General features: G+C 36.8%; 2 protein-coding genes across 3 annotated transcripts in view; one reads left to right on the top strand and one right to left on the bottom strand.

Annotated features, from left to right (window-relative positions):
- Positions 1-18,539, top strand: part of LOC126335082 (intraflagellar transport protein 81 homolog) — a 136,066-nt gene extending 117,527 nt beyond the window's left edge. For both annotated transcript variants that reach the window (XM_049997977.1, XM_049997976.1), the window contains exons 10-13: positions 12,057-12,172; positions 14,854-15,011; positions 17,394-17,522; positions 18,137-18,539. In XM_049997977.1, coding sequence (XP_049853934.1) covers positions 12,057-12,172; positions 14,854-15,011; positions 17,394-17,522; positions 18,137-18,239 — 506 coding nt within the window. In that variant the 3' untranslated portion in view covers positions 18,240-18,539. The remainder of the gene's footprint in view (positions 1-12,056; positions 12,173-14,853; positions 15,012-17,393; positions 17,523-18,136) is intronic.
- LOC126335087 (probable basic-leucine zipper transcription factor E) lies at positions 3,094-10,372 on the bottom strand. Its single transcript, XM_049997984.1, has 2 exons — positions 8,033-10,372; positions 3,094-3,619 (listed from the first exon to the last, which is right to left on the bottom strand). The coding sequence occupies exon 1, from the start codon at positions 9,623-9,625 to the stop codon at positions 8,333-8,335; it is 1,293 nt and encodes a 430-aa protein (XP_049853941.1). The 5' UTR covers positions 9,626-10,372; the 3' UTR covers positions 3,094-3,619; positions 8,033-8,332.
- Positions 18,540-19,518: the final 979 nt, after the last annotated feature.

Here is a 19,518-nt window from a genome sequence, read left to right on the forward strand (position 1 = left end):
TGAACTCTGCAGTGGCCGATATTGTACTACTCTCACATCAGAATCCAAATTGTGCTTAGTTAGAAGCACTTTCATGTTAAAGTGGGGAATACAGTAGCAATCCCAAATAATGGTCATCTATGGGGAAAATAAAATGGTACTTTTAGTTATTATTGTATCCGATACTCAGAAAAGGATAAAAACACAGTATACAATGCAGTACATACAATATACTGGAGATAGAAAAGTGCTGTTGTACTGTATAAGTAAATTAGTGAAAATTTATCTTGATTTAAGTACAGTACTACCTTAACAAATCCCCATACACCAGTATAATACAGAACTAAAATTTCTTTCATGTATTCTGTAAGGTTGGTTTGAAATACTGCTGTATTTTTTTCTGAAACAGAGTGTCATTTATAATTGTCTTCTCAATGTGTGTTTTAACTCCATCATCATCATCATCATCATCATCATCATCATTTAAGACTGATTGTGCCTTTCAGAGTTCAGTCTGGAGCATAGTCCCCCTTATAAAATTCCTCCATGATCCCCTATTCTGTGCTAACATTGGTGCCTCTTCTGTTGTTAAGCCTATTACTTCAAAATCATTCTTCACTGAATCCAGGTACCTTCTCCTTGGTCTGCTCCGACTCCTCCTACCCTCTACTGCTGAACCCATGAGTCTCTTGGGTAACCTTGCTTCTCCCATGCGTGTAACATGACCCCAACATCTAAGTCTCTTCGCCCTGACTGCTACATCTATAGAGTTCATTCCCAGTTTTCCTTTGATTTCCTCATTGTGGACACCCTCTTGCCATTGTTCCTATCTACTAGTACCTGCAATCATCCTAGCTACTAACTACTAACATCAAATTGAGTCCCTCTTCATCATATTTCACTAAAAACTAGTGTTTCCATTTTATTACCTCTTCAACTGCCTGCTACTTGAGAGTGGAGTAAAGTCCAGTTCAGTTGCATCATCCTCATCGTGTTTTTTGACAATGTCCCTTCTTGATGAAGCTTTTGTGTGAGCTCACTCCCGCTTGTTGATATGTTTGCTGTGAACAGTACATCACTGATATTGGCATATTCCTCAGATCCACTAATTTCCTCTACTAAAGCATGAAGTTCATGCTTAAGTTTCTTGTTTTCTGCAAACCATCGTCAACTGCTGAAGTAAGGTAATTAAAAATGAACCCTGCTCTCTTGGAACAGTTGCTGATTGAAGTGGATGTCACTTGATTTAAGGCTGAAGAAATCCACAGAATTGTATCAAATACACTGATAGGTTTACCAAGTTCATTCCACATTCAACTTTGTTCATTTGAGACAAAAAATGTGTCATCCCTCACTTCTTGCCTTTAAAATGCTTTGAGATTTTGGATTATCCTCTGAGCCAGTGATAGGCAACTTGAAGGTGAATTTGGTGTTAAAAAGGCTTATTTTCACACTTTTTTAGTGCAGCTTTGCAATGGGAAGTGGCATTATTCACAAACAAATCATTTTCCTCCTTTGTCTTTCCATCCTCCTATCAAATGCCAGCAAACATTAAGTCATTTTTGCCCTTGTCGTTTATTAGCATACCACTCCACATTCTGGTTACTCAAGTCAGTACTCTTTGTCACGAAACCGCTCTACTGTTCAGGAAAAGTTATCTCCATAAGGACACCGTTACGGTGTGGCTAATGGCTGCATGATACTTTAATAGAGCTGGCCATGATGTCTCCTTTGTCGATGCTGCTGAGTCTGCGTTGTCCATGTGGCTTCTCGTTGTCTAGGCGATGATTCCTTTGCTGCTCTGGGTCCAAGAAGAGGTGCGGGTTTTTTAATTATTACTGGACTATCGAAAAATGATGCAGTACTCCACGGTTTCTTTGTATCAAAAACACATTTATTGCCAAAACTATATACACAACTACACTCGACCGTGGCCAACACTCAAGTGGCCGTAAACCCGTTGTAGACCAAAGATCATGGTCGTAAGCTACAAAGAACATACAATTCCAATACCGATTATTGATCGCAACACCTAACTTAGTATTATCTTAAGCAAAAGCTTTTTTAACATGACTTTAGTGTATAATAAAATAAAATGATGTCTATTTGTCAGTTCCATTACACCTTGAAACGTCTAGCCCTTGCAGCCATACATATAAATTAAGATTTTTGAGATTCACACAGTAGAATAGTGAAATTTTACCTCCAGCAGAATTTTCACCTTTCAGGGCTATTGTTTCACTGGGAAAATTTGTGAAGGAAAGGCCACACTCATCACAGTTAAAAATGTTTCTTTCTTCTTAACACTCACAAATTTCTGTTACCATCTTTTGACACAATTTTTTCATCAGATTATAACATCCCAGCTTCCTCAACCAAATTATAACATTTCAGCTCCTCAACACCAAATTAATATGTTGCATTAGGAGGTGTCTGCTTCGTGCAAAAGGTCTTGAGTTCATATTGACGACAACAAGTAATTCTTCATTACAGACGTTTATTTACAAAACAGAACTGACAGACTTCACAGACTCAACAACTGACTCTCCGAGCTAACCGCACTGCATATCCCAACTGGCAACTGACAACTCCTAGGTGTATTAATATCTTTCCAAACAATGAGAGTCTTTGACAATGTTTTGTTTACAATACGATAGCAATTCACGACTTAAAACTAAATTAGACATTACAGAATTTTAGTACAGATTAAAGTAAGTAAAAGGATCAGTACATATAAATTCTTACAAGCATAATTTCCAAATAGATTTTATAACATTTTTCTACCAGCTTCTGGATAACCTTCACCAGATTTGTACCGATGTTTCCAGAAATATCTTGACATTTGATTCTGGATATTTCTTGAGTGATTTAGAACAACTATTTATATGTAAAATGATTTAAATCGTGTTTCAAAATGTAAATAAATCTTTTTAGCAATGTTTCTTGATACAAATCGTCTTTCGAAATTAGGTTATGAAACAGTTTTCACAAGTTTTTGTATTTTTGCGATCATAATATAGAATTTCTCCATAGAAAGTTCCAGAAGTGTGCATTAAATGTTCATTTACAGACTTTCTCTTTAGCTGGTGAGTTTTTAATAGTATCTTGCCCATATTATACGAAATAATTTAGCTCAAAACTGATAATTTATACAATTAATCAGAGCTACAGCAAACAGTGAGTCTTTCTTTTACAAAATGAAATATAATTACAAAATTGAATGAAAATAGGTTACTAACACTAATATATATTTACATTAATTCTATTTTTGTTCTTTCTGTTCAAAATGTCCTAATATTGACACAGTACAATATTTAAACATCACCAAAGTTTCCCTTTACATTGTGCATATCTGTATCGACATCCCCTAAAGGTCTACAGTATCGAATACTTCAATATGTCCCAATATGTTCTGTAATGTTACACAACCCCCCCATCAGCACTTCCACGTGAAACACGGAAGGGTTGATGTCCTTACATTACAAAACAGAAAAGTTTTACACATATCTTTGGTGTCTTCTTTCTTGAAGGTCGGTGATCTTCTTCCTTAAAGGTCGGTATACCTCAATGCCACACACTGTATTTCAGTCTCATCTTCACAGTCCGTATGGTTTCCATATACACTGCAGGCTATCACAGGCTGCAATAGCACAGTCCGCTATGAATATACAGCATACAGTGGTCAAACCCAGTTAAACATTAGCAAAAGCATTTAATAGTCGGTGGACCGGTTTTTAAGGACACAGAAATTTGAATTCTCTAAAGTCTAATTACTCAAGAAAATTTACTCTAAATAATTTCTTAAAGCTAAGAGAGGATAGACTGACAGATGGAGAAAATTGATTATACAGGATCACAGAATAAGTGTAAGATGCAATGCCAGAATACGAAAATGAAATATGACAATTGCATAGCTAGGGGACCTAGTGCTCGCCAAACACTTAGCACACAAAGAATGTATGCTCCCCTGAGGAATCAGATAAATACAACATAACAAAGTATACAAAAATATCCTGGTAAGATTACATATAAAAGTCTATAAACATCTATTATCTAAAATACTTTTTTACATTTTTTTATACAATTTTAGTTCGATCATGTTTCATAGTCCAAACAGTCTGCCAGAATTTGGGTAGACTAGACGGTAAGCATTCGGATGAGGATTGTCCTGAATCTTGAAAGGTCCAATGTATATGTCAAAAAACTTTTTTTTTAATTCACCACTGATGGCTTTAGACTTCTCTTGTGTTTTAACAAGGACCAAGTCTTCAATTTTAAATTGAGTAGGCTTCAATCTTTTGTCATGTCTACATTTCCTCTTATCACCTTGAGATTTCATGGTCTTTCTCACTATTTCCTCTCTCTCTCTCTTGAGTACTTAATGGTTTGCAGACTGGAAAAATCAATGAAATCACTAATTGGATGTGGTGGTTTGCTATTGTACTGTATTTCATAAGGCGAAAACCCTGTTGAGGAATGCTGTAGGCTGTTCACAACATCTTCGAATTTCTCAACATAGTCAATCCAACTAGCATGATCAGTATTGCAGTAGGTTCTAAAGAATCGCCCAATTTCCCTCATGTATCTCTCCGAAGGGTTTCCTGACGGATGATAAGCTGAAATAAGAATGTGACTTATATTTTCATCTTCAACAAAAGCTTTCCATACTCCAGAAGTAAATTGAGTCCCATTGTCTGATAAGATTTTCTGAGGTTTTCCAACCCTGCCAAAATAGTCTCCTCTGATTTTTGAAATAATGCTCTTACTGTTTGCCTTGTGAAGAGAGTATAACTTAATGAATTTTGAAAAAACATCAACCATAACAAAAATGTAGCAATAGCCTCCTCTGGTCTTCGGTAATGGTCCATATAAGTCGACAGTGACTAACTCGTGTTGTTCTTTTGGTAAGATGTTTTGCATCAATCCTCGACAAGTTTGGATGGATACTTTTACTCTTTGGCACCTGTCACAACCCGTCAAAATTTTTCTAACCCTCCTGGCTATGTTGTTAAAGTACACATTTTCTTGTATTTTCTGGATACACTTTTGAATCCCACAATGACCAAAACTTTCATGAATGTACTTGATGAGTACATTGATGTACTGTTCAGGCCAACATAATTTCCATACATCGCTATCTACACTGTTTCTCTTGAATAGAATCCCCTTGTAGATTTTGTAATAATCTCCCACTTTTTCATGTCCCTTTTTCACTAAATAACTTTTGACCAGTTTACAGTTCTCATCGTGGTTCTGATTCCGTCGGATGTCATTACAAATGTCTCTGATTTCTTGTTCATTGTCCACCCCTCTTAAATACATAATTTTGAATTCTTTTTCACATTCCCCACTGTCATCTTCAAAGTCCCCCCCCCCCCCCCCCCCCCCCCCCCACAGGTAGTCTAGATAAAGCATCAGCAACTACATTATCGGGTCCTCTAAGATATTTTATTGAGTAATTAAATTGTTGTAACAAGAGTGCCCACCTGGTAATCCTTCCATGATGCAACCTACATTCTTGAATATAAATTAATGCCTTATGGTCTGTGTAGACAACTACCTGGTTTCCCAATAAATAATTTCTGAATTTAGAAAATGCCCAGTAAATGGCCAAAAGCTCTTTCTCGGTAACAGTGTATTGCCTCTCATGTTTTTTCAAGGTTCGACTAGCAAAAGCAATAGACCTGTGTTCTATTTTCCCATTTATATTTACTTCTTGGAAAAGGTGAGCACCTAGGCCATAATCACTACCATCTGCCATAATGCAAAAAGGTAAACTTAAATCAGGACGGTACAAAATTTGACTGTTACATGACTGTGTTTTTATTTCTTCAAAAGCAGCTTCACATTCCTGATCCCAAACCCACATTGCGTTTTTCTTCAGCAATCTGTTAAGACTTGGAGCATTTAGAGCTTGGGTACTAATGAACTTTCTGTAGTAACCGCACATCCCGAAAAATGACTTTAGTTGTTTCTTGGTTTTTGGAATAGGGAATTTTGCAATTGCCTCGAGTTTTTCAGGATCTGGCAAAATACCTTCCTCAGAAATACTGTGCCCCAGAAACTTCAATTTTTTCATACCAAACTTACATTTAGATAATTTAAGTGACATTCCCCCTTTGAGGGAGGTTTGCAATAGATTAACTATTGCAAACCTCCCTCAAAGTATTAACATGTTCTTCCCAAGTTTCTCCAGTGATCAAAATGTCATCTACATACACAGTTAATTTTGATAAAAGATCTTTTCCCAAAACAAAGTCAAGTGCTCTAATGAATTCGGCTACTGAGACATTCAGCCCAAATGGTACCACACAATACTGGTAACATCTTCCCCCATACAAAAAGGCAGTATACTTTCTGGAATCATTTTCTAATTCTACTTGGTGAAATCCTGATGTGAGATCTAAACTGGTCATGTATTTTATTCTTTCAAATTTATGAAGTAATTCGTCTATATTCTCGGGATGATCGGTCTCTCTTTCCAGATACTTATTTAGGTGTCTTGAATCTAGTACAAGCCTGACACTGCCATCACATTTTGCAACCACTACCAAAAGATTATTGTATTGGCTCTTACTTCTCTCAATGATGCCCCACTCTTCCATCTTTTGAAGTTCCTTTTCTACATCTTTTCTCTTTGCAATGGGTACAATATAAGGTTTTATAAAGAATGGCTCATGTGGTTTTAATCTGAGTTTACATTGATAATTCTTTACTCTGCCAGGTCTATCATCAAAAACATCACAGTAATTCCACAATAATCTTTCTAACTCTATCTTCTGTTCTTGGTTTAAATTATCTGATTCCCGTAATTTTTCTTGAACTATATCCCCATATTCTCCATCATCATAATCCTCAGTAATTTCCTCTACACAATAACCACTGTCTTTAGAAAATGTAACGTCCCTAATTTAAATTCCCTTATCAGCACAGTTTTGAACCGACATGTCAGTACTGGAACATACTCTCGTCTTAGGATCAATAAAGGTAAACAAACTCTTTTCCCAATCAAATGCTGCATTAGCTTTTAATATCCAGTCCATACCCAACAGTACATTCTCATTTAGGTCACTTATTACAAGACATCCTTGAGTAAACTGTACATCATTTATACTGAAGGACAACAACACCTGTCTATTAACAATTTTGCTCAGTTTGCCGGTAATGCCTCTAATTTTTATTCCAACAACTGGTAATTCAACAAAGTCAGGATCATGCTTAATTATATCTCTTAATTTGCTTGAAATGGCACTAATTGGACTCCCTGTGTCAATCAAACAATACCCTTCCCAACCTGCAGCTTTAATTTTTATGTATGGACTACCAATAGTGGTGTTTTCCCTTTCTTCCTGTTCTTCATACAAAAGATCTTCTGCTATCTCATCATACCTCTGTTCCATATTTAGGTTTTCTTTATTAGGCAATACTTTCTTCAAACTTCTAGGTCTACTGGAATTTACTGGAATGTCTGGATTACTATTTACCTCACACACATCCTGACTAGTACCCCGTTTGATGATTTCATTAGGCTTAAAAGCAGAAACTGGTTCACAAATTTCCCTTAATTTGATCTTAACATCATTGTCATCACTGTAATCTTTAAATTTGTCCCAAACAGATTTCAAAATAATCTCAGATGCATCAGCACAATCAACCCCCCTGTCTCCTGATGTATTACTAAGCTGAACTGGCACAATCTGATTCTCATGTGGAATGTAGTTAGAGTTCCTGGCACAACTATTCTCAACACTTTTGCTTATAACATCCTCCTTAACTTCAACATAAACTATTCCATCCAATTCACCATCAAAATCTTCTAGTACATAATCGCCATTAGCCTTAACATCAACATTATCATCATCATTGCCTGAGCTTACACTACAAACACTACTACTATCACCAACATTACTCACAACACCATCTTCACCAACCACATCCACATGAATATCAGACTTTCCAGAAACTTCAGTACGAACATCATTATGACAACTTACGTCTAAAACATCACCACACATAAGTTTGTACAATCCAAAATTATCAAAGTTATCCTTACCTTTCATTTCAGCATTAGGTTCTTCTTCTTGATTATATAAATTTGCAATTATATAATCTTCTAAGCCTACTTCATCAAAGGTAGCCTGGTTCCTATTACAGTTGTTTCTAGTATTTTCTCTGATGACATTCCAAAATTTCCTGTCAAATTTAATGTTTTCATTACCTCTATCTACAGATCAATCATAAGCATACTGTCTATACTGGTTAGGTCTCTGATTATAGTGCTGTCTGTTCCGGGTGAAATTAGCCTGATTTTGAAAATTCCTTGCCCTAAACTGACAGACTCCCAGTGGAGCATTTAGTCGTTTAAAGGCCTATGTCTGTCGTTTCCCTGCCTCGGGTTACCTTCTCTCATGTCATTACCCCAGGACCTGTTTCGATTTTCCCATTCTCTGTTTGAATTAAAGTACTGATCATTCCTACCAAAATTTCTTCTGTCATTGCTATTATAATTATCCCTGTTGTTGTTAAAGTTTCTTCGTTCACTATTATTGTTATTATTTCCACGGTTCGGTTCCCACCCTCTGTGTGATGAACCTACAATGTCGTTAAATCTGTTGTTTTGTTCAAAGGCTCTATCAAGTTTGTCCACATATTTCAAGAATTGTTCTATGGACTCATCTGGACCATATACTAAACCCCATTGTACTCTTTTCGGAAGTCTCCGTTTTAGTGCATCAATTTGAGTTAGCTCATCAAATGGCTTATCCAGATGCACTAATTTTTGCAACTGTTTCTCACTATAGGCTTTCATTGACCCATCAGATTCTCTGTAACTAGGACCATTCAAGAATTCACTTTTGATTCGAGCTTGCTCAGTTTCAGACCAAAATTTGGTTAGAAAACATTTTTCGAAATCTTCAAAGGACATTTCCGCGGAACAATTCTGATTGGCCCACGAAAGCGCCTCACCATCAAGTAATTTCTTTACAAATTTTATCTTAACACTATCTGTTATTATGGATGTGAACTGCTCCTTGCAGAATTGCATGAAGTCTTTTGGGTGTATATTCTTGTCACCGGGATAAGTTTTAATGGGAAAATTTCCCCGTACCCCATTACAACTATTACTAAAACCTTTTTGCAACATAGTTTCTTGTATTTCTACAAATTTTCTGTCTACAGTTTTTTCGACATTACCTACTCTACTACAAATTTCTGTGACCTTTTTGTCAGTATCAGATTTGAAAGATTCAATTTCGCTTTCAAAAAATCGTTTTGTCTGGTCAAATTCATTTCTCAATTGAGAATTTTCATCATTTACAAAATCAACAACTTTTTTAAGTTTTGACTGGTTATTTGAAATTTCGTTACTTAAATCAGTTTCAAGGACAGAAATTTTGCTCTCAACCGTGTCCACACGACAACTAAGTTCTTTTTGGTTTGACTCAAAAGTAATTCGCCATTCTTCGAGAACCTGATTAGTGTGAGCAATCTGTTCTGTATTTGAATTTATTTCTGATTTTAAATCACACACAGCCTTCGAAATCGACCTGTCCATCTGTTGTTGTGTCTGTTCAATTTGTTGACATAATTCGGCACGAGAATCGTCCATCTTCGAGTTTGTGTTATCCAACTTCGAGTTTAACATTCTGAAAACATTTGTTGTAACATTTCCAACATTCCTACACTGTCAGAAGCACTTTCCCTAGTAGGTGTACTCGATACACCGCTGTCAATACTGAAATCAGAGTCTTTTTCCATTATTTTAGGAAGCGGGTACTTATCTTAGTGTCCGTCGGCGGTCGTTGGTGTCCGTGTTTTGCGAAATTTCTTCAATTCCAGGATGGTTTCGCTCGGTTGATTCACTCCGCTTCTTGTGACCCCAGAATCGACGTATTTACTTCTGAAGAATGACTGGTCCGTCGTATATCCTCTTCTTGTGGTCCCAAAACAGACGTATTTTCTTCTTGTGATCCCAGAAGAGACGTATTTTATTTTGAAAAATCACTGGGTGGTCGTCATATCCCAGCTCCTCCACCAAATTATAACATCCCAGCTTCCTCAACCAAATTATAACATTTCAGCTCCTCAACACCAAATTAATACGTTGCATTAGGAGGTGTCTGCTTCGTGCAAAAGGTCTTGAGTTCATATTGACGACAACAAGTAATTCTTCATTACAGACGTTTATTTACAAAACAGAACTGACAGACTTCACAGACTCAACAACTGACTCTCCGAGCTAACCGCACTGCATATCCCAACTGGCAACTGACAACTCCTAGGTGTATTAATATCTTTCCAAACAATGAGAGTCTTTGACAATGTTTTGTTTACAATACGATAGCAATTCACGACTTAAAACTAAATTAGACATTACAGAATTTTAGTACAGATTAAAGTAAGTAAAAGGATCAGTACATATAAATTCTTACAAGCATAATTTCCAAATAGATTTTATAACATTTTTCTACCAGCTTCTGGATAACCTTCACCAGATTTGTACCGATGTTTCCAGAAATATCTTGACATTTGATTCTGGATATTTCTTGAGTGATTTAGAACAACTATTTATATGTAAAATGATTTAAATCGTGTTTCAAAACGTAAATAAATCTTTTTAGCAATGTTTCTTGATACAAATCGTCTTTCGAAATTAGGTTATGAAACAGTTTTCACAAGTTTTTGTATTTTTGCGATCATAATATAGAATTTCTCCATAGAAAGTTCCAGAAGTGTGCATTAAATGTTCATTTACAGACTTTCTCTTTAGCTGGTGAGTTTTTAAAAGTATCTTGCCCATATTATACGAAATAATTTAGCTCAAAACTGATAATTTATACAATTAATCAGAGCTACAGCAAACAGTGAGTCTTTCTTTTACAAAATGAAATATAATTACAAAATTGAATGAAAATAGGTTACTAACACTAATATATATTTACATTAATTCTATTTTTGTTCTTTCTGTTCAAAATGTCCTAATATTGACACAGTACAATATTTAAACATCACCAAAGTTTCCCTTTACATTGTGCATATCTGTATCGACATCCCCTAAAAGTCTACAGTATCGAATACTTCAATATGTCCTGTAATGTTACAAGATGAACTGGATTCACCAGACATGATTAGAAAAGAGATGATGTGGTGTCTTCTCCTAAAATTCTCAAGCCAGCCTACAAATACTAAAATACGTGAAATACTAACTCCTTGGCAATTGCGAGTGCTTTATTGTAGATCTGAGGTCCACTAGCGGGCAAAACTTTGCTGTGAGCGTGGCAGAGCCATTCAAAAGCCAAATTCTCAACCGTTAAGCCTGTTGTGTTGCAAAAAGTGCATTTACTGGTAAGGTCATTGTTTCCAGTTCATAATTACGTAATATTCTTTTCTTTTCTTAAAATGTCACTGATCTTTGTTTTTCCAACAGCAAACATCATGGCCATATTTCTAACACTAAGCTTTTCCACTTCATAAACATTGATGACCTCAACCTTTTCATTCAATTTTAACCAGTGAGGATTTAGCATTAAAGTTGCATGAGTGCTCTCACTTGCAGACAGAAACAGTATGCACTTTAACTAACAAAGCCTTCAAATGCGTGATAATGATTGTTTTTGTTTATTTACAACTGTCTTTTTCTTTCATGCTATCTGTTATATGGTAGTTGTAATTGTTGCTGGGGGATACATTTCAGAGTCCATGTCTATTTTTGAGGATGTCCACTGTTCAGATGAATTCAACACAAGGCCTTATATTTTTGCAGCTGAATTTTAAAATATTGAGATGAGTCTTCTTTTGAGAAATGCCTGTTTAAGAGGAAATTTTCTTGGCTATCATCAAGTGAGGAATATATCACCAAGAACTAAAGCTGAGAGAAAACATGTCGTCTCACTCCCTCTATTTATATGTTCTTATATGATTTGAAGGAATGAACCTGTTCTCTTAAGGATTGATACCCATAATATATCCCAAAATGCTTGTGACAATATTTTTACCTTATTAAGTCAGCTCCCAACTCTGACAGAATTACTCGTTCTGCATAGTGTTAACTTTATTTCGTTCTGTATATTTGCCAGAATTACGGCCGTTACGAGAACAATGTCAGGAAGTAACGACAGAATATGAGCAAAAGAAGCAAATATATGATTCAACAGCTGCTGGTCTGGAGAGCACTACAGCAAAAATTGAACAGGTATGAAAACAGTCCTGATTTATGAGACATCAGTTTGTAATTAGGATGAGTTCTAAGATACAATTTTAAGCATAACCATAACACATATTTATAGTTTTTCATTACATGTTGATCTTTGGAGCTGATCTATGTAGTGTACTTTTGACACTTGATGTTCTATTTTGAATCCATATGTACTACTCTATTGCCTATTGTTGTGCTTGCTTGATCACAGGATCATATCATCCATATTTTCCCATTTAATGGCTAGCATTTTTAGTTAACTGATTACAACTATGTGTGTTTTATATCACAAAATACAGTTGTTGTATATTAATCTTGCAAACCAGTGTAATATGCAAATACTGTATTGTACACAGTAAAGTGTCTCAGGTCATAAGACAAACAGACCAGTGGGCCCTGCTCTCTATAAACTGCCAAAATGTAATGACAGATGAAGATTAGCTTCTACATCTCAAAATACACAGTAAATTTTAACAAAAACTGTTGTTTCTGTTTGCTTGCATTAGTTTTGTTGAAAGGTTTTTCACAACTTTACCGAAGAATAACATGACATACAATTAGTTTGCAAGAATGGGCTATGGTTGACTTGGTGCACCAATTTTGAATCTGTAACCTGGCTCTGTCCATATATTTCATAATATACTTTTATCAACAGAAGTACCTCTATAGTTCTGCTCTTCAGGCTGTGGATGTGTATAACAGGCTTGCAGTAAAATAGACAACTCAGAAGAAAAAGATCAAATGTTGGGTAAGAAAGTTACCTAGGGGTATCTTATGATGCTTTGAAATATCTAAACCTATGTCAATCAAAAATACAGGAAAGACATTGTTTGGGACATGTCTTACTTCAAGCTGAAGAAAGTCTTGTCAGTTTACAGTCACACTAATTGAGCTACTAGATACAGCTCCAGCATCTCAAGATAACTGACACCATTAACAGCATCTGCAGAAAAAGAAATTCGAACGATGTTATCAGTATTGAGACAATACCAAAAAATAACTTTTGCAATGTGAGGGTTTGTTGAGCTTCGGTGAAGCAGTAATGTTTGTTGGCAATGTGTAAGAATCTTCTCACCAGATTGCATGAGTTTTGGTGTATTAACTGATTTAACTGACAGCTGTAATTGCATTTGAAGGTGTTAAGTAAAGGGTGTTTCTGGAATATTCTGTTTGCTGTCCCTTCAAACTTTGCCAGTAGTGAGTTCTCGATAGCTACTTGTCTACTTTTGATATCATAACCAGTTTTGCCAGAGTGGCTGGTGTAATTATTTTCACTAGCTTTTGTCATTGATTTGTGCTTTTTTATGAAATTAAAGTCATATTGTGGCAGTTTAAAGTTTCACAAAGTACTGTTTGGGACATTCACTATTTAAGCTGTTTCCTGCGTAACTCTTTGCCATATTTTCCGTAGGTATTTCTGGTTCAGTGAGATGTCAGTTATGACTAATGAACTGATAATTGAGTGTTAATTTTACTTTTACCTTTGTGACATATTAAGAGGTACAAGGAGGAAAAGAAAAATATTTTATTTGATACACAGATCTGGTTTTTTCTTTGGTGTTATATTGGACAATTTGAGTATCATTATCTGACAGCATATTTGTTTTCCTTTTATTAGATTATTTTTGTTTTAGTAAGTGACAGGAAAGCATAACAAGTAACAGTACAACAAAATCTAACAATAAAAATAAACACTCAACAGTTATGTAAAACACAAACAGTGAATTAGTGTGGGGAGAACAAGCCCAGATAGAGGGGTAGGATCTTCTTTCCATCAAAGGACCACCATGTGACTATCAATGTTAACCAAAATATACTTGAAAAAAGTGTTCAGCCTACTACTAGACGTTATTGTGGAGGTTCTGCAGTGTCAGGGGATCTTAACAATTCCTTAGCAGTCACAACTTATATTCAAAAACAAAGTCACAGTTGGCTCCCATCAGTGGTTGAATAGTTTTATTTTCAAAATAAAAAAGTTTTTATCAACAGTCAATGTCACTAAAAAGCTATTTTTAAACAGTTTAGTTGCACATTTATTATGACTACGGTAAGTTAAATGTTTCTGGTCTAGCAAAATTGTTGGCTTGCCTGACACTGGATACCAACGAAATTCAACACAATTTTTCACTCACAATGAGAATCAGTATCACACTCTCCAGTGTTACTTAAATATTGCCCCATGTTTGTGACATTTTTGCTCAAGAATACAAAGTAAGTTCAGTTTTGGAAATGCTGTTAACAACTGTCCTGTGCACTATATTGTTAAAATTGTTGATTTCATGAATTTGATTACTACCTGTTCTTGTTTCTTTAACCTGTCTCTCCTCGTCCTCTCTCTCCCCTCCCCCCATTGCCCCCCCCCCCCCCCCTCATATAATGCAGTTTGTTTTATGCTACAACTAAAATTTGTCTCTTTTTTAAAATGTGTTTTATTCATACCCATCATAACACTGGCAGTTGAACTGCTGAACATTACAGTGCTTTAGTGGAGAAATAAAGGAAACATTTTAAGAATTTATCTTCAGCAAATAAATGAACTACTTTTTGAACTTGGTGTTATGAAATAAATTTATTTATTTATTTTTGTTCTAGTGCAGGCTAAAATAAATTATTTATTTGAAGTAAATAAATTTCCACCTATTCCCTGCATTTGGTCTTCATAGTCATTTATTTTGCAGGAAGTACGAGCATTGAAAGATGAAATAAATTCTAGAGAATCACAGATTGCTCTTTTAGAGGCACAGTGCAACATGACAAAAGTAAAACTCGAAATGGTATCAGAGGAAATTCAGCTTTATGTAAGCAGCACTCCAGCAGATAAAAATAAGTCCATGAGGTATGATGTATAATGAAAAATACACAAACTTTTACATTGATGTAGTAGGAAAGTTGTGGCAGAATGTAAATAATTTTATCAGTAAAGGAGACCACTCACTGAATAGTGTAAGTGTTAAACTTTGCTAGCTTAAATCCTTGGACGAACTCAGAATGGGCGCCCCCCTCACCCCCCCACACATACATCTGTGCACCTACATTGTGTTGGCTGTACAAAAAGCACAAGCATAGGTCCAAGACTTACCAAGCGGGAAAGCGCTGGCAGACAGGCACAATGAACAAAACACACAAACACACACACAGAATTACTAGCTTTCGCAACCGATGGTTGCTTCTTCAGGAAAGAGGGAAGGAGAGGGAAAGACGAAAGGATGTGGGTTTTAAGGGAGAGGGTAAGGAGTCATTCCAATCCCGGGAGCGGAGAGACTTCCCTTACGGGGAAAAAAAGGACAGGTGTACACTCGCGCACACACACACACACACACACACACACACACACACACACACACATCCATCCGCACATACACAGACACAAGCAGACATATTTAAAGGCAAAGAGTAAGGGCAGAGATGTCAGTCGAGGCGGAAGTACAGAGGCAAAGAAGTTGTTGAAAGACAGGTGAGGTATGAGCGGCGGCAACTTGAAATTAGCGGAGGTTGAGGCCTGGCGGATATCGAGAAGAAAGGATATACTGAAGGGCGAGTTCCTATCTCCGGAGTTCGGATAGGTTGGTGTTGGTGGGAAGTATCCAGACAACACGGACCGTGTAATACTGTGCCAAGATGTGCTGGCCGTGTACCAAGGCATGTTTAGCCACAGGGTGATCCTCATTACCAACAAATACTGTCTGCCTGTGTCCATTCATGCGAATGGACAGTTTGTTGCTGGTCATTCCCACATAGAAAGCGTCACACTGCAGGCAGGTCAGTTGGTAAATCACGTGGGTGCTTTCACACGTGGCTCTCCCTTTGATCGTGTAGACCTTCTGGGTTACAGGACTGGAGTAGGTGGTGGTGGGAGAGTGCATAGGACAGGTTTTACACCGGGGGAGGTTGCAAGGGTAGGAGCCAGAGGGTAGGGAAGGTGGTTTGGGGATTTCATAGGGATGAACCAAGAGGTTACGAAGGTTAGGTGGACGGCGGAAAGACACTCTTGGTGGAGTGGGGACGATTTCATGAAGGATGGATCTCATTTCGGGGCAGGATTTTAGGAAGTCGTATCCCTGCTGGAGAGCCACATTCAGAGTCTGATCCAGTCCCGGGAAGTATCCTGTCACAAGTGGGGCACTTTTGGGGTTCTTCTGTGAGAGGTTCTGGGTTTGAGGGGATGAGGAAGTGGCTCTGGTTATCTGTTTCTGTACCAGGTCGGGAGGGTAGTTGCAGGATGCGAAAGCTGTTTTCAGGTTGTTGGTGTAATGGTCGAGGGATTCAGGACTGGAGCAGATTCGTTTGCCACGAAGGCCTAGGCTGTAGAGAAGGGACCGTTTGATATGGAATGGGTGGCAGCTGTCATAATGGAGGTACTGTTGCTTGTTGGTGGGTTTGATGTGGACGGATGTGTGAAGCTGGCCATTGGACAGATGGAGGTCAACGTCACGGAAGGTGGCATGGGATTTGGAGTAGGACCAGGTGAATCTGATGGAACCAAAGGAGTTGAACCACATCCTTTCATCTTTCCTTTTCCTTCCCTCTTTCCTGACGAAGCAGCCGGCGGTTGCAAAAGCTCGAAATTCTGTGTGTGTGTTTTATTCATTGTGCCTATCTACCGGCGCTTTTCCGCTTGGTAAGTCTTGGAATCTTTGTTTTTAATATATATATATATATATATATATATATATATATATATATATATATGAACAAAACACACAAACACACACACAGAATTACTAGCTTTCGCAACCGATGGTTGCTTCTTCAGGAAGGAGAGGAAAAGACGAAAGGATGTGGGTTTTAAGGGAGAGGGTAAGGAGTCATTCCAATCCCGGGAGCGGAAAGACTTCCCTTAGGGTAAAAAATGGACAGGTGTACACTTGCGCGCGCGCACACACACACACACACACACACACACACACACACACACACACACACACACATATCCATCCGCACATACACAGACACAAGCAGACATATTTAAAGGCAAAGACTCTTTGCCTTTAAATATGTCTGCTTGTGTTTTAATATATTTTTCCCATGTGGAAGTTTCTTTCTATTATATATATATATATATATATGCGCACGCGCGCGCGCGCCCGATTTTCATTCTCTTTTGCGTTTGCCTGTCAATGACTTAACTCTTGTGCTATCCAGTGAGTGGTTTCCTTTACTACTAAACTTCTGCATTTTTTTCAATTCATGCAATAATTCTCTTCCTTCTACTTTATAGAGAAAAGTTAACAAACATGATAAATGAACAGGAAAAATTGAGTCGCCAGCTCAAAGAAGAACAACGAACGGTCAAGGAGCATCAAACTAACCACACTCGTCAGATGAAGTTGTGGTCAGATTTACAAAAGTTAGTAACTGTGTTGATAGTTTATTTTTATGTTCTAAGCGTGTGATGTTTTCCATACACTTTTTTCTGGAGTTGCTATACTATTTACACTTTTTCCATTAATGTCCTTGTTACGTGCTATATTTCATAGAAATATCAACATTTATTTGTTGGATTCGATGTGTGCCACTTTTCAGTATCTCACTACATGACTGTTTTTTGTTTTCTTTTTTCTTTTTCTCACTCTAAAACCTTACCTTCATGTCAATCACTAACATGATTCCCTTATATAATGACAAGTTGTACCATATTTGCACATTGTATCATTAATTTATTTAACAACAGAAAGTAACATATCCATTTACTACAAATTTATTGGCTAATTGTTCACCTATAGCTGATTATGCACAGAAACACACAACAGAAAACAGCATTCATATTAGCTTTTGTACTCTAGGTCTTTTTCCCCTAGTAGAATGCGCATTCACTGATACAACCACACAGACACTAAAATGCACACTCCCATGACCATGGTGAGACTAATTATTGAAGCTCCATCCAGGAATTTCCAGAATTGTTACATTTTTTAAATTGTGATATCTGAATTGATTATAGAATTTTGTGGTATGTTCCAGATTAATGGAGTGTAAAAAACGTTGTCATCAGGCAGCTCTTGAAAACAGTGGAGTTGTCCATAGAGAAAAAGGTGCCGAATATTGGTCAAGTACTAAAAACTAACTGTTGCAAAATTAGAATTGAATTTGTTGCATTTCTCTCTCAAAGAGCTTGTAAAATATGGCTCTTTCTATAGTACTGTTTGTTAATTGAGTCATTACTGTTGATGAATACTGTTTCAAGGTTTTATGTACTATTTTCTCAGTGAATCTATGATCTGATGTGTTGAACATATTTAAAATACAACAGAATTAACAGTTAAAACAGTTTGTACATTTTTAGACACACTATATAAGTTGTAGAGAATATTTATTTTGATTAAAATCTGCCTAAGCAATAAACTGCTGTGATTGCAACCCTTTATTCTAGCGATGCTGGAAATGTTCAGGCAAGGGCTTTGTGTAGAGCTAAACACTACTTTTTAGCTTTGAATAATTCCGAGCACCAGATTGACAGTACAATTTCTTTATGTAAGTATGTTGTTGCTGCATAACAGGATGTCAGTTGCCACAGTGCTCATCCCCAGACATCTGCTCACAACCAAATTCTTAATTACTTGTGGCATTTTTATTCACTATTATTATCTGTTTGGTGATTCCGTGATCTGATTGCATTGTTACATCTATCTTTTCAAATTACCATACATAAAAATTGAACAGTATTGAAAAACAAAATGTAGGTGGTAGAGTGCACCTGGGTCAGTACAAAAGTGCCAGTTTTGAACATGCTGTTTTTGTTACTTTAAAGTGTAGATTGTTGAAATGGGTGCTGCTGAGCTCTCAGATAATGAAACTGGTATAAAGGTCAGTTTCTATATCAAGTTATGGGGCCATTATAATCACAGTAACTTTCAAATTTCTGAAATGCACTTTTTATAGCCTGGATGCTGCCACATGTAACTTTGCCCTTGTTTGCAGAAGGGAAGATTCAACTGATAGGACAGTGATTTTTTGTGGAATGATAGATGGACCCAACCAAAAATGATTTGAATGGTGGTTTGAAAGTTTGAAGAGGTGGTTCAACAATAGCTAATTATTATTTAGAAAAAGTATGTGGTTTTATTTTTTGTGTCAGTAGGAAGCAACATAAATCATGAATATGCAGAGTATCCCTAAGATCAACAGGTAATGGCTGCAAATCTTAGACAATAATGGTAGCTTTTGGCAATTCTTCCATGGTGCATGAGGCTGACACTGTTAGAAAAAAAACAGACCCCTCGCTGAAACGCAATTTCTAATTAGTCTTGTTCCTAGTGTCACCAGAAGACAAGTCAGTTGACTGGCTTCTTGGTAGTCAGCCATTCTCTGTGGCTGTGAGGGAGTATTTCTTCAGGAAGGATCGA

This window comes from Schistocerca gregaria, chromosome 2, assembly GCF_023897955.1.
Source record: "Schistocerca gregaria isolate iqSchGreg1 chromosome 2, iqSchGreg1.2, whole genome shotgun sequence".
Lineage (NCBI taxonomy): Eukaryota > Metazoa > Arthropoda > Insecta > Orthoptera > Acrididae > Schistocerca > Schistocerca gregaria.

Bases quoted from the DNA above. Each gene is read 5' to 3' on its own strand.
- LOC126335087 (XM_049997984.1), bottom strand. From the start codon at position 9,625: ATGTTAAACTCGAAGTTGGATAACACAAACTCGAAGATGGACGATTCT.